Source organism: Lissotriton vulgaris, chromosome 1_1 (assembly GCF_964263255.1).
Source record: "Lissotriton vulgaris chromosome 1_1, aLisVul1.2, whole genome shotgun sequence".
NCBI classification, from domain to species: Eukaryota; Metazoa; Chordata; class Amphibia; order Caudata; family Salamandridae; genus Lissotriton; species Lissotriton vulgaris.
Genome location: NC_141685.1, coordinates 161038952 through 161054915, shown reverse-complemented (window position 1 = coordinate 161054915; position 15964 = coordinate 161038952). Strand labels below are relative to the sequence as shown.

At 44.2% G+C, this 15964-nt stretch overlaps 1 protein-coding gene and 1 long non-coding RNA gene across 2 annotated transcripts in view; one reads left to right on the top strand and one right to left on the bottom strand.

Moving 5' to 3' along the window:
• LOC147737966 (uncharacterized) overlaps nt 1–15964 on the bottom strand; it is a 353381-nt gene that overhangs the window by 110292 nt on the left and 227125 nt on the right. The gene's annotated exons all lie outside the window — the stretch shown is intronic.
• On the top strand, nt 8291–9418 carry LOC147737970 (uncharacterized). The gene is made up of 2 exons (XM_086950722.1): nt 8291–9184; nt 9257–9418. The coding sequence occupies exons 1-2, from the start codon at nt 8291–8293 to the stop codon at nt 9416–9418; spliced, it is 1056 nt and encodes a 351-aa protein (XP_086806848.1).

Sequence of the window (15964 nt, the reverse complement as noted above, 5' to 3'; positions counted from 1 at the left end):
AAAGGGCACGAAACACGAGGGAAAAAGAGGGCAGAAGGGCACGAAAAATGATGGAAACAGAGTGCAGAAGGGCATAAACAAAAAACGGGGGAAACAGAGGGCAGAAGGGCACAAAACAAGGGGAAAACGAGTGAAACAGCGAGCCCAAGGCCACAAAATACAAGGGAAACAGAGGGCAGAAAGGCACAAAAAACAAGGGGAAAACGAGTGAAACAGGGCAGATGGCCACAAAAAACGAGGGAAACAGAGGGCAGAAGGGCACAAAAAACAAGGGGAAAACAAGTGAAACAGAGAGCAGAAGGCCACAAAAAAACAAGGAAAACAGGGCAAAAGGGCACGAAAAACGAGGGAAACAGAAGGCAGAAGGGCACGAAAAACAAGTGGAAAACGAGTGAAACAGGGCAGAAGGTCACATAAAAAGAGGGAAACAGAAGGCAGAAGGGCACAAAAAACAAGGGGAAAACTTGTGCAACAGAAGACAGAAGGCCACAAAAACGAGGGAAACAGAGGGCAGAAGGGCACGAAAAATGAGGGAAACAGGGCAGAAGGGCACAAAAAACGAGGGAAACAGAGGGCAGAAGGCCACAAAAAACAAGGGGGAAACGAGTGTAACAGAGGGCAGAAGGCACAAAAAATGAGGGAAACAGAGGCAGAAGGGGAAGAAAAATGAGGGAAACAGGGCAGAAGGGCACAAAACAAGGGGGAAAAGAGTGAAACAGAGAGCAGAAGACCACAAAAAACGAGGGAAACAGAGGGCAGAAGGGCACAAAAAACAAGGGGAAAACAAGTGAAACAGAGGGCAGAAGGGCACAAAAACAAGGGGAAAACAAGTGAAAAAGAGGGCAGAAGGGCACAAAAACAAGGGGAAAACGGGTGGAACAGAGGGCAGAAAGGCACAAAAAACTAGGGAAACAGAGGGCAGAAGGGCACAAAAAACAAGGGGAAACCAAGTGAAACAGAGGGCAGAAGGGCACAAAAACAAGGGGAAAACGAGTGAAACAGAGAGCAGAAGGCCAAAAAAACAAGTGAAACAGCGAGCAGAAGGCCACAAAAAACGAGGGAAACAGAGGGCAGAAGGACACAAAAAACAAGGGGAAAATGAGTGAAACAGAGGGCAGAAGGCCACAAAAAACGAGGGAAACAGAGGGCAGAAGGGCACGAAAAACGAGGGAAACAGAGGGCAGAAGGGCACAAAACAAGGGGAAAACGAGTGAAACAGAGAGCAGAAGGCCACAGAAAACAAGGGAAACAGGGCAGAAGGGCACAAAAAACAAGGGGAAAACGAGTGAAACAGAGGACAGAAGGCCACAAAAACAAGGGGAAAATGGGTGGAACAGAGGGCAGAAAGGCACAAAAAACGAGGGAAACAGAGGGCAGAAGGGCATGAAACACAAGGGAAATAGAGGGCAGAAGGGCACGAAAAATGAGAGAAACAGTGTGCAGAAGGGCACAAACAAACAAGCACTGGCGTTGCCAATAGGTCTTGCAGTAGGAAAGTTGGAGCTATTGGTTTTGTAAATGACAAAGCCCTTTATGTTTTTAAAATAAAAATAAAAGGCATTGTTATTTGCAATTGTAATAGCTCCAACTTTCCTATTGCGAGACCTATTGGCAAGTGCAGAGTGACACAAATGTGAGTATTTCTGGGAACGCCTGGCAGAAACCACTTACAATGACAAGGCTGAAAATATTGTGAATTGCTGAAAAGTCAGCAATATATAAACTGTAGGTGAATTGTATGAACTGGCCATTGTTAATATGAGCAATTTAACGTAGTGTGTGTTTCCAGCTAAATGACTTCGATCTGGTTTGTGCAGTAAAAAACTGGAAACAAAGCAGAGCCTCACGTGGTGCCATTTGCTGGAGGTCAAGATGAGATCCAGCGTATGTCCTGCGGTGTGAATGGGGCAGTTGACTAGTTGGGTGAGACTGATGTGCATGCTGTCGAAGAGGCTGGCGGTGTTGTGATCATTGACAACATTCAGGTGGAAGTTTAGATCACTGAGCAAGATTAATCCTTGGAGTTTATGGCAAGTGGGGCCATGCAGTCAGCAAGAATGTAACATAAACTGGGGGGGCAGTCCTGGGGGTCTGTAGGCGAAGGTGCTCCCGACAGTGGAATTACCGTGGGTTTGGAGTGTGAAGTGGAGATGTTCCATAGCGGGAATGGCAGTGTCCGTCGTGGTGGGGCACTTGACAGATTCTTTGTGGTTCATGGCAATCTCCCCTCCCAGTTTGCAGATGCAGTTCCAGTGTGTGACTATGTCAGGGAGAAGGTGTTGATGAGGTCCCACAGCTGACAGGCGTGCTTGCAGAGTTTCTGGCACCGGGCGCAGATGGGCTTGTCTTTTGCTTTCCTGCGGCCCGGCTGCACTGTGGCCTCTATCAAGTTGGGCCTGGGAGGTGGGAGTGTCACTGAATAGTGATGGGCGGGTCTAGCGGGAGGCAGGAAAGGCGCTACGAGGAATCGCCAGCAGAAATGGGAGAGAACAAGAAACAGGGGGGGGGAAGAGAGGCAAACAGACAAAAAGAGAAGAGGATATTAGCTGTAGTCAAAAGAGACAAAAGAGGATATTTGCAAGAGAGGAAAGCAGAGGAGAAGAATGCAGGAGGAATAAGAGGCCGAGAGGAAGTACAGGAGACAGAGGAGTGAAGCAGAACCTGCACATGCAATCAAGAAAAAAATACCATCATTCTCAATGCAAGCTGTTTGACCAATTGCTCCATAGTATGCTGTGATGGACGGAAGCAACTCATGTATGACAGATGAAAAGACTAATGGATTAAGTGGGCGGACGTAAAGTCTCTCTATGGATGTATCGATTTTTTCAATTATTTATGAATTTTGTATTACATGGAGCCAACAAGTGAAAGGTGTCGCCTGTCAGAAAAAGAGAAAAATAATGATTTCTGCTTTGTTTGAATTACTGCATTTGAAGTACAGGTGAGGTGCAAACCTTTAAAGCGAGCGCACTTTTTTGAACACACGCAACAAAGCCGTGTGCAAGCTTTTATCAAATAAGGCAAGGGAAACTGAGAGTACGGCCGGCCTGCGGCCGGCCATGAATAATTAGGGGAGGAGAAGCCCTAGGGGAGGAGAAGCCCTTTGATGTGCTGGGCTGTATAGAGTGCAGGCATGGTGAAAGGAGATGCGTGGAGGATGGGGGCGGGCTATGGAAACTGAGAGTACGGCCGGCCTGTGGCCGGCCATGAAAGGGGAGGAGAAGCCCTTTGATGTGCTGGGCTGGCCCTGAATGCGCGTGCTTGTTCACGTGAACTTCATGAAAACCGCGGGGCTGAAAGCCCTTTGGTTTGACGATGTTTTCGCCACTTGAATTCTCGCTCCGCTCGATGCGCTTGCGCACATCGATAGGTCGCGAGACCTAAAAACGAGGGAAACAGAGGGCAGAAGGGCACAAAACAAGGGGAAAACGAGTGAAACAGAGAGCAGAAGGTCACAAAAAACAAGGGAAACAGAGGGCAGAAAGGCACGAAAAACAAGGGGAAAACAAGTGAAACAGGACAGATGGCCACAAAAAACGAGGGAAACAGAGGGCAGAAGGGCACAAAAAACAAGGGGAAAAGGAGTGAAACAGAGAGCAGAAGGCCACAAAAAACAAGGAAAACAGAGAGCAGAAAGGCACGAAAAACAAGGGAAACAGAGGGCAGAAGGGCACGAAAAACAAGTGGAAAACGAGTGAAACAGGGTAGAAGGCCACATAAAAAGAGGGAAACAGAAGGCAGAAGGGCACGGAAAACAAGGGGAAAATGAGTGCAACAGAGGACAGAAGGCCACAAAAAACGAGGGAAACAGAGGCAGAAGGGCACGAAAAACGAGGGAAACAGAGGGCAGAAGGGCACAAAACAAGGGGAAAACGAGTGAAACAGAGAGCAGAAGGCCACAGAAAACAAGGGAAACAGGGCAGAAGGGCACGAAAAACAAGGGGAAAACGAGTGAAACAGAGGGCAGAAGGGCACAAAAACAAGGGGAAAATGGGTGGAACAGAGGGCAGAAAGGCACAAAAAACGAGGGAAACAGAGGGCAGAAGGGCACAAAAAACAAGGGGAAACGAGTGAAACAGAGGGCAGAAGGGCACAAAAACAAGGGGAAAATGGGTGGAACAGAGGGCAGAAAGGCACAAAAAACAAGGGAAACAGAGGGCAGAAGGTCACAAAAATCAAAGGGGAAAACGAGTGAAACAGAGGGCAGAAGGGCACAAAAAACAAGGGGAAAACGAGTGAAACAGAGAGCAGAAGGCCAAAAAAAACAAGTGAAACAGAGAGCAGAAGGCCACAAAAAACGAGGGAAACAGAGGGCAGAAGGGCACAAAAAACAAGGGGAAAACGAGTGAAACAGAGGGCAGAAGGCCACAAAAAACGAGGCAAACAGAGGGCAGAAGGGCACAAAACAAGGGGAAAACGAGTGAAACAGGGAGCAGGCCACAGAAAACAAGGGAAACAGGGCAGAAGGGAACAAAAAACAAGGGGAAAACGAGTGAAACAAAGGGCAGAAGGCCACAAAAACATGGGGAAAACGGGTGGAACAGAGGGCAGAAAGGCACAAAAAACAAGGGAAACAGGGCAGAAGGGCACGAAACACGAGGGAAAAAGAGGGCAGAAGGGCACGAAAAATGATGGAAACAGAGTGCAGAAGGGCATAAACAAAAAACGGGGGAAACAGAGGGCAGAAGGGCACAAAACAAGGGGAAAACGAGTGAAACAGCGAGCCCAAGGCCACAAAATACAAGGGAAACAGAGGGCAGAAAGGCACAAAAAACAAGGGGAAAACGAGTGAAACAGGGCAGATGGCCACAAAAAACGAGGGAAACAGAGGGCAGAAGGGCACAAAAAACAAGGGGAAAACAAGTGAAACAGAGAGCAGAAGGCCACAAAAAAACAAGGAAAACAGGGCAAAAGGGCACGAAAAACGAGGGAAACAGAAGGCAGAAGGGCACGAAAAACAAGTGGAAAACGAGTGAAACAGGGCAGAAGGTCACATAAAAAGAGGGAAACAGAAGGCAGAAGGGCACAAAAAACAAGGGGAAAACTTGTGCAACAGAAGACAGAAGGCCACAAAAACGAGGGAAACAGAGGGCAGAAGGGCACGAAAAATGAGGGAAACAGGGCAGAAGGGCACAAAAAACGAGGGAAACAGAGGGCAGAAGGCCACAAAAAACAAGGGGGAAACGAGTGTAACAGAGGGCAGAAGGCCACAAAAAATGAGGGAAACAGAGGCAGAAGGGGAAGAAAAATGAGGGAAACAGGGCAGAAGGGCACAAAACAAGGGGGAAAAGAGTGAAACAGAGAGCAGAAGACCACAAAAAACGAGGGAAACAGAGGGCAGAAGGGCACAAAAAACAAGGGGAAAACAAGTGAAACAGAGGGCAGAAGGGCACAAAAACAAGGGGAAAACAAGTGAAAAAGAGGGCAGAAGGGCACAAAAACAAGGGGAAAACGGGTGGAACAGAGGGCAGAAAGGCACGAAAAACTAGGGAAACAGAGGGCAGAAGGGCACAAAAAACAAGGGGAAACCAAGTGAAACAGAGGGCAGAAGGGCACAAAAACAAGGGGAAAACGAGTGAAACAGAGAGCAGAAGGCCAAAAAAACAAGTGAAACAGCGAGCAGAAGGCCACAAAAAACGAGGGAAACAGAGGGCAGAAGGACACAAAAAACAAGGGGAAAATGAGTGAAACAGAGGGCAGAAGGCCACAAAAAACGAGGGAAACAGAGGGCAGGAGGGCACGAAAAACGAGGGAAACAGAGGGCAGAAGGGCACAAAACAGGAGGGGAAACGAGTGAAACAGAGCAGAAGGCCAAAAAAAACAAGTGAAACAGCGAGCAGAAGGCCACAAAAAACGAGGGAAACAGGGCAGAAGGACACAAAAAACAAGGGGAAAATGAGTGAAACAGAGAGCAGAAGGCCACAAAAACGAGGGAAACAGAGGGCAGAAGGGCATGAAAAACGAGGAAAACAGAGGGCAGAAGGGCACAAAACACGGGGAAAATTAGTGAAACAGAGAGCAGAAGGCCACAGAAAACAAGGGGAAAACGGGTGGAACATAGGGCAGAAAGGCACAAAAAATGAGGGAAACAGAGGGCAGAAGGGCACAAAAAACAAGGGGAAAACGAGTGAAACAGAGGGCAGAAGGGCACCAAAAACAAGGGGAAAACAATTGAAACAGAGAGCAGAAGGCCAAAAAAAGCAAGTGAAACAGAGAGCAGAAAGCCACAAAAAACGAGGGAACAGAGGGCAGAAGGGCACAAAAAACGAGTGAAACAGGGCAGAAGGGCACAAAAAACAAGGGGAAAACGAGTGAAACAGAGAGCAGAAACCACCAAAAACAAGGGGAAAATGAGTGAAACAGAGGGCAGAAAGGCACAAAAAATGAGTGAAACGGAGGGCAGAAATGCACAGTATGGGCTTTGATGAAATTAGGCTTAAAGTCAATGAAACTGGGCGTGGGGGGGTCTCTCGGAAAAATGCGCGAGTTGCTTTGGGTTCAGTAGCTCACGACGATTTTCACTGGCCAGAAGTAGCTCTGACTACACAAAAGGTTGGAGACCCCTGGTCTAGGCATAGTCCTCGCAGCACACAATAGATTTGCTTGAGGCAGAGGCCAAAACTCAAAAGTCAGGAAACCAGTTACAAGTAGGTGGTAGCTCAGGGCAGGGGAAAACGCCTGTTGTCCGTGGAGGAGTCATTCCCTTCCCAGAAATCTGCATTACAAATTAATTAATAGTATATCGTTTTTTAATATCTGTTTGGTGCCAGTCCATATGACTTTCAAATCTGCCTTTGGGATTCGATGTTGCAACTCCATAGGGTACATGTATCCTTTGTGAGCTTAATAAAATGTTGAAAATTCAACAAAACCTCACTCCTACATCCAAGTACTCTCATGCTACCATTCTGCACTCTGCTCTGTCTGAAAAACAGCTCAGCATATTCAAAACTCTGCATTGATTTGGCTTGTAAATTATATTTTTGGAAATGTACATGTATTAACTATTTAATTTTAATACTATAGGTGATTGAAATTACGGAAGAAGAAAGCAAGATTTAGCACTAAGCAACTGAATGTCAGTGCCATAAGAAGGATTATTTTGAAAAACTGAAGGACATCCAGCATTCTACGTTTAAACAATTTCCAAAAATCTAAGTGTGGCGAGGAAAGTACTATACCTGTAAGTGAAGTCTTTAATTTTGCATTTCATTAACCCAGAGCAAATCCATATCTGTGCACACAGCATCAGAAATAATGTAGAAAGACCGTTTCAGCATCCTCATCTGAAATATTATCAGAAAGACAAATTGCCTCAGCATGACAGAATAACGTTCATCTAAAGCATCATGTAATTCTAGAGAGGAAGCACACACTACATAAAAGAAAGTTACAACTAAAGGTTTCTTCTGGATACCATCAAAGAAAAGACGCTGAAAGAAGACTCCGAAGCTGACACGTTAACAACCAAAAGATTGGAAAATCACCTTTGTTCAACAACCGTTTTTAACCAGTTACGCAAGTTTGAGACTATCTGCCTCGGGATATAAAACACCTTCACCCACTCTGCTCTTTCTTGCGAAAACCTTAAAAATTCACCACTTTATGTGTTAATGACCATCTCAGATTGTTTCCTTTTTATTGTGTACTGTTCTGTAATTCTATGTAAATCGCCTCAACATTATCTGTTGTGCAGGAGTGATATGTAAAACTGTTAAATATAAAAATGGATTAAAGGAGCACTGTTGCGCTATATCTAATGTAAATAAATCCTCATCCTCAGAACTACAAACCTTAAACTTACCCCAAACATAGAAAGGGTAGAAGGAACTGATGTTCTCCGACTAATGATCCACAATAGTACTCTGCACGTTCTAACGCCCTCAGTTACTGCCATTACACCAGTGCAAAAAGGTACTTATCAGTTTAATCATTAAATATCAGACTAACACCTTATTACTGCATTGCTAAGAACCTATAGAAATAGATTTGAGAAAAACTTCAGTCACAAATTAAGTTGCTGCCGGAGAGGCTATTACCTAAAGACTATTATCTGTTAGAAAGATTTCAACAGGTGTTACAGGACTGCTTCCTGACGTTTTTTGCTCAATTCAAGTGTTGAGAAGATTACACACAATTTTTTTTAGAGATAGTTAGAGATAAGTGCTGAACATTATCTAAACAAGCCCGACTCTAAAATCGAGGCAAAATAACCGAAGTTAGGGAAAAAAGTTACCTGTGCCCAAAAAGATACCGCCATAAATCTTATCTCACAGAATTTGACAGAATGCACACAGGGGAAAACCACTCTCAGTGCAAAGTATGCCAAAAAAGTTTCAGTCGTAAATCTTATCTCACTGAGCATATGAGAATCCACACTGGGGAAAAACCTTTTCAGTGCTCTGAATGCCAGAAAAGCTTTAGAGTCAAAGCGAGTCTATATCAACATGCATTAACCCACTCTGTGGAAAAACATTACCAGTGCTCTGAATGCCCAAAACATTTCAAACTTAAATCACTTCTAACTGCACATGTGAGATTCCACACTGGGGAAAAACCTTATCAGTGCTCTGAATGTCAGAAATGTTTCAATGAAAAAAGACATCTCACGCTGCATATAAGAACCCACACTGGGGAAAAACCTAATCAGTGCTCCGAATGCCCAAAAGATTTCCAACTTAAATCACTTCTAACTGCACATGTGAGATTCCACACTGGGGAAAAACCTTATCAGTGCTCTGAATGCCAGAAATGTTTCAGTGACAAAAAAAGACTCACTAAACATTCAAGGACCCACACTTGGGTAAAACGTTATCAGTGCACTGAATGTGACAAATGTTTCAGTGAAAAAAGCAGTCTCACTCAGCATATAAGAACCCACACTGGGGAAAAACCTTATCAGTGCTCTGAATGCCACAAATGTTTCCGTCAACAAAGCAATCTCACTGAGCATATAAAAATCCACACTGGGGAAAAACCTTATCAGTGCTCTGAATGCCAGATATGTGTCAGGCAAAAAAGGGATCTCACTCAGCATATAAGAATCCACACTGGGGAAAAACCTTATCAGTGCTCTGAATGCCACAAATGTTTCCGTCAAAAAAGCAATCTCACTGATCATATAAAAATCCACACTGGGGAAAAACCTTATCAGTGCTCCGAATGCCAGATATGTTTCAGTGTAAAAAGCAGTCTCACTAAGCATATAAGAATCCACACTGGGGAAAAACCTTATCAGTGCTCCGAATGCCAGATATGTTTCAGTGTAAAAAGCAGTCTCACTAAGCATATAAGAATCCACACTGGGGAAAAACCTTATCAGTGCTCCGAATGCCAAAAATGTTTCATAAAAAAATCTAATCTCACTGATCATGTGAAAATCCACACTCGAGAAAAAAAATTATCAGTGCTCTAAATGTCAGAAAATATTCAGAGGTAGAGATTGTTACAAGCGCCATAAGAAAACACACTATCAAAATAATCAGTTCTCCGAATGCCAGAAAAGCATACATTTTAAACTCAATCTCACTCTACATGAGCAGACGCACACAGGGGAAAAACATTACCAATTTCTGTGAATGCCAGAAATTCCTATTTGATAGGCACAGCCTCATTAACCATAAGCGATTCCATACTGATGAAAAACCTTATGAGTGCTCTGAATGCCAGAAGAGCTGCAGAGAAAAACGCTATTTCACCATGAGAAACTCCACACTAGAGAAAATCCTTATGCCATAAAAGGTTGAATCTGAAAGACAGTGTTATGCTTTATGAGCGATCTCACTCTGGGGAAAAACCTTATGAGTGCTTGAAATGCAAGCAATGTTTTGGGTACAAATACTTCTCACTTGACATGAGCGAACTCAAATGGGGGAAAAAAGCCTTATGTGTGTTCTGAATGTCAGATAAGGTTTAGTCTTGAATACAATGTCATTTCACATGAGAGAATTCACACTGGACTAACGCCATATACAGGAGGGGAAAGCCAGAAATGTTATACTCAGAAAGGAGATATCACTAAACAAGAGAAATGCATCCACACCAGGTGAACAGTAAGGCGTATCTTGAGTTGCAGAAAAGCTTCTAACAACCTGACTTTACATGAGAGAGCACATATTGTAGTTGCAATAGAATTCATCAAGAAACTCTTGCAGGATAACTTAGGCTGCCCGCCTGCAACCTCCAATGAAATTTCAGGCCTGGAAATATTTTTCATTGCAACAGAATCCACAATTTGAGTATCTGAAAGTTACAAAACTCTCAAGGTCTTTACTTTACACAGAGAAGTGTTAGTGCTGGCAAAAATCAACTAATTGCCCAAAAAATCACAATAATAATGTCTTAAATTTTACTCCACCCAAAAGGTTTCTACTCACCCTTGTTTTTTAACATATGACTGATATCTATTTTTTCATGATAAGATTAAGCCTATGCGGAGTTCCTCAGTGAGGAACTCCGCAAAGTGACAAAAAAACTCTGGCGGTCTACGCGGAGTCCGCAAGCAGCGGAGTGCGTAAGGGTCATGCAGTTTGTAGTGATTTCATCCCATGTCGGAGGATCATTTGGCCCTTCTCTTCCAGGAAGTTATTGATCTCTTTGTCAAACGCGTCCCTGTGCCAGAAGTAGGTCGGGGTTGCTACTCCCACTACTTCTTGGTACGCAAAAAGGACAAAGGCCTGCATCCTAGCTTAGTTCTCAGGGACATCAACCGCTTTCTCCGAAAGGAGAAGTTCAAGTTGTTAATCTTGGCTCAGGTCTTATCTGCCTTCGACCTGGAGATTTGATGCTAGCGTGGGACTTGCAGGAAACTTACTTTCACATCCCCGTCTTGCCTGCCCACTGGCATTACCTATGGTTCACGGTAGGCCACCCGCATTTTCAGTTTACCACGCTTCCCTTTGACCTTACCAGCCACCCCCTCCCCCGGGTGTTCACGAAAGTGATGGCGGTGGTCGCAGCTCATCTGCGCAGATCAGGGGTTCCAGTCTTACCCTATCTCGACGACTGGCTGTTGAAGGCTCCCACCTCCAGACTACGACGGACTTCCTGCATTTGCTGGGGTTCTCAGTTAACGTGCTAAAGTCGCACCTGATTCCATCCGATAAGCGCCTTTTCATCGGAGCGGTTCTGGACACAACACAGTTTTGGGTCTATCCTCCCTAGCAGCAAGTCTAGTATATTGGGGCTATGATACCGATGTTTCAGCCTCCATCCCGGTGTTCGGTGAGAATGACCCTGAGGCTGCTGGGCCTCATGGCCTCCTGCATCCTGCTGGTGCATCATGCCAGATGGCATATACGTGCTCTGCAGTGGGACCTGAAGTTTCAGTGGGCGCAGCACCAGGGGAATCTTTCTGATGACATTCAGATTTCGGAGGGGACTCCAAGTCAGTTGCAGTGGTGGTTCACGAACCAGGATTGGGTCAACAGCAGATCCCTCTACCTTCTCCAACCTGAGTTCACAGTAGTGACGGATGCGTCACTCCTGGGTTGGGGCAGCCATATGGGAATGGTGGAGATCAAAGACCTATGGTCTCCGGCGGAGTCCAGGCACCACATCAACCCTCTGGCGCTCCGGGCGATTCATCTTGCACTGAAGGCATTCCTTCTTTCTGTCAAAGGAAGAGTGGTGCAGGTGTTCCCGGACAACACCACCGCCATGTGGTACTGAACAAACAGGGCAGGGTGAGGTCGTGGACCGTATGTCAAGAGGCTCTTCGCCTTTGGACATGGCTGGAACATCAGGGCATATCTCTGGTAGTTCAACACTTAACAGGTTCACTGAACGCAAGGACGGACAAACTCAGCCGCCAGTGCATGATGGATCACAAATGGCATCTTCACTCGAAGGTCGTGCTAGGTCTCTTTCAGTAGTGGGGAGAGCCTTGGTTAGATCTATTCGCCACCGAAGAGAACGCTCAATGTCAGCAGTTCTGCGTGTTAGAGTTTCCAAAGCAGCTCTCGCTCGGCGACCCTTTTCGTTGCGAGTGGAGTTGCGGCCTCCTGTACCACTTCTGCCAAGATTGCTGAAGAAGATCAAACGTGATCAGTCCCAAGTCTGGTACCCCGAGCTCTTGAGCATGGCCTTCGATCCTATTGTTAACAGATTTCTGAAGTGCATTACTCATCTCTTTCCTCCTTCTCCTTTCGTAATACCCTAGTGGGAGTTGACCTCACTTATCTTATGTGTGCTCCCTTTGAGCGCCTACATAATTGTCCTCTTCGTCTCCTTAGAAGACTAGTTTTTTGCTTGCCATCACCTCTGCTTGCAGGATGAGTGAGCTTCAGGCTTATCCTCCAGACCTCCCTTTCTTGCTGTCCATCCAAACAAAGTAGTCCTCCGTGTAAGCCCTCTTTTCTGCCCAAAGTGATTGCCTCTTTCCACATAGGTCTGACCATCAGATTACCTACCTTCTTCCCACCTCTGCTGTGTTTTTCTCTGCCAGGTGCACAACATATAGACTGTTCACACACTTTCTGTAGTATGCTTTGTTCTGGGCAGATAAACTCTAATCCCCACTCTACTTCTATCCTCGTGTTAGTGCAGCCCGATGTAAACAGTAATTGTAATGTATTTAGATTTACATAACACTTACTACCCCATACGAACTTTGAAGAGCTTATTCGACGAGTAGCACACTACTCTAGGATCCAAAAATGATCAGTGTTGAATTAGTATAGGGAAATATAAAATGTATATGAGAGCTGGACATGTTGGTCTGTTAGTTGGGTTAAAAAAGATTGTGGGGGGATAGAAGAGGGAAGGTTTTGCATTTATATAGCGCTTGCTACCCCTGATGAAGTGTTGAAGTGCTTTTCGGCGAGTAGCATGCTACTCCAGATCCCAACAAGATGAATAGACAAATCAATTATGGTGGGGAGGTTGTTTTATTGTATACACACAACTGTACACAAATTAATAAAATTCCGTTGTAAAGTTGTATCCAAGAGGCAAGTATAGTCTCTGATAATAATGTATACAATACTGATAAGTTTTAAGTTGGCTTGCCATCAAGACTGATGCCCCGTAATGTTGATGCAAAGTCATCTGTGCAGGAGTATCTTAGACTCTTTTTGAATTGTACCATCCACCTTGTAGGTACTGCTATTTGTATCATGTCCACGTTGTAGGCAGACACAAACGCCTAAATTGTGCACTATTTATATTAAGCATAATAAGCAAGTAAGTGAGCAGATGACAGTAAGCACTGTACAAGCTGCAGATGACAGTAAGCACTGTACAGGCTGTATTAGGTGCTTAGAAGTAGAGTGACATAGAGGGCAATAAACACTCACTAAATCTTTTTTATTATTATTAACAGTCCTCATAAGAACATACATCTCAATACGATATACAAATAGCCCACTGGGGAACGGTTCAGGCATCATCTGGGGATTACACATCCGAGAAACACAAGTGTCTTTCATGAATACAAAGTGACTACTCGTCCAAGGACTCCACTGTATTATTGACACAGGCAAAAAGGCAAACAAGCAGTCAGGAGGCGCACTGATTGTATACCCCCACCTGACAGGATGGTGACAGACCCCAACCACCTGCAGGAGAAACGTGCCACCTCACTTAATAGCTGCCAGACGCTTTACTATGTAAGCAGACTGGTGGTTTGGGGCACCACATGTTTTTTCCAGCATAATCTGGTGTGCTCCCCCTGTGTGGGATGATAGCACCCACTGAAAACTGCACCGTTGTGTAGTCTGGGACAGTGCACCTTCCATGTAATTCTGAACTGGGCCTTTAAAAACGGTACTATTTTGTGTGCCTATTTAATTCAGGTATACAAAGAATGTGGTACTACTTGTATACTAGAGTAGGACAAGGAAGATTGAATTTCTATGGTGGCAGAAATGTTTTTGTCAAAGTGCTTTATTCCCTGAATACTTTCCCGTACCCTGAACATAATGAGATTATGTAGATTACACCTCTGCATGCCTAATGCTGCCATTTGCATTTCAAGACCAGTGATTAATGTGGTTTATCAAGTTTAAAGCCATTAGGCGTTTCCGACCTGTCTGATACTTGCATATGGAAAAGATGGGTCATTTGAACCTAAAGATAAATAAACATATTCATAGGTCACGATTTATGTCTGCATCTAATATAAAACTGTAAATTAGGAGAGGTGATAAGTGAGAAGTTAAAGGCAGCCGCTAATCGAGCTGCATTTGTACATAGGCCTTCCTATATTATGATATCTATTCCTGCTTAAGCCTTTAATTGTAATGAATACTTTAATACCCAGGCATAAAGTCATCGTCGAGCTGTTTAGATAATCCACCTGTCTCGCCACCTCTTCCAGACTGCACCCTTAACCAGTGGCCTAGCCAGTGTGCCTTGGGCCCGAGGCAAGAAAGGAAATGTGACCTCTGCCGTTTATTTGGACTGTGGAAAACAGCAATAATCATTGTTCTGTGGGCCCCTCAGGCCTCTGTTTGAACTGTGACAAACAGCAGATATCAGGGTTCAGTGGGCCTTTAAGGCATCTGGGACCTGGTACCACTGCACCTGCTGCACCAATGGGAAGCTAAGCCCCTGCTCTTAACAGCTTCTATTCTAGCCCCACTGGAGAACCGAAACAGCCAAGTACTGATCTGGCCATATATGCAGGCATGCAGCCGCCTCTTCCTCTGAAGGGATTTAAGTCGCATGAAAGCAGCATGCGGGAAACAACCATTTTCTGAGGTAAAGTCAACCAACACCTCTTCTGTTCCAACCTGAATCCATTTAAAACCAGGGACGAAAAAACGGTTCATCGTCATCCCTTGCTTATCAGAAGGGTAAAACAGATTCATCTAACATTACACTGTACCACATAACAAATTGTGATTCTGTTTACAAATTAAAACTAGCATGCATATAGAAAGGGCAGCCTTCGGCCAAAATAGCCATTTTCCCTACCCATACTTTTAACACATCTTATACAAAAAATGCTAATCACATTGTCATCCGGAAATAATCATTAGCGCCTACTCATAACCAAATGCCACTTAGAATTGTCTTTCACTTCAAGCTTTCAAAGGTATATTAATATAAAAGCAGTATTGAATTTTTTGACATTGTGTACTCTTACCAGAAACGTTTGATTAACCAGTTATAAAGTCACGTCTAGCTTAGTTACTTTACAGTCTTCTTTTTTTTAATAGTAATTATTTCACATTGTTACTGAATGTGCATGGCTAAACACTTATAAGGCCCCAAAGGTGAGACCTATTGGCTATGACAATGCTTGTTATTGATTGAGTACATTGAGCGGCAGAACTTTTGATTAAGTCCTGAAGAATGCCACAAACACCTATTTGGAGGGTTACTAGGCTGAAACATGTTGACTTCTTATTGACTCTAACTGTGCATATATATTTTTCCCACAGTGTCCTATTTTTAATCCTGGCCCAGGGGTGTACAAATAATGGAAGCCACTTACCCTTTAGCAAGTTTTAACTTTCACTCTGTTGCCCCCACTACCCTGAGCTCATTATTGTGGTATTTAGTATACCTTTCTCTATAACAAAATATACCTGAACTCCTCCCTCTCAGTGAGGGGGTTGTTTCATGGTGCAAGGATATTCACAATAAGGAAGCATGCCAACTATGGTGGGTGAGGGAAATTGTCCTTTTAAAGGGATATTTCATCTTAGCTAGGTCTTCATTTGCAACAGTAATCCTCAGAGACCCAAGGGTTTCTTGATTGTGGTAGAAATGCATTTTTACCCCTTCATTGTACGTTCAAGCACAGACCATTGCATGAAATGTGATCTATGTAGGGAAAATACTCTGTGCACTGACAAAATGTGTTACAATAACAGAAAGTTGATCATCGCAAATATAACTAGAATGTTAATTCTAGCATATTTTTGATACCACAAGGTATAAGAAATTTGGGGATCTTTATCTGACATCTTTATCAGTAAGTTATCTGAAATTATTGAACATAAACTTTTCCAAG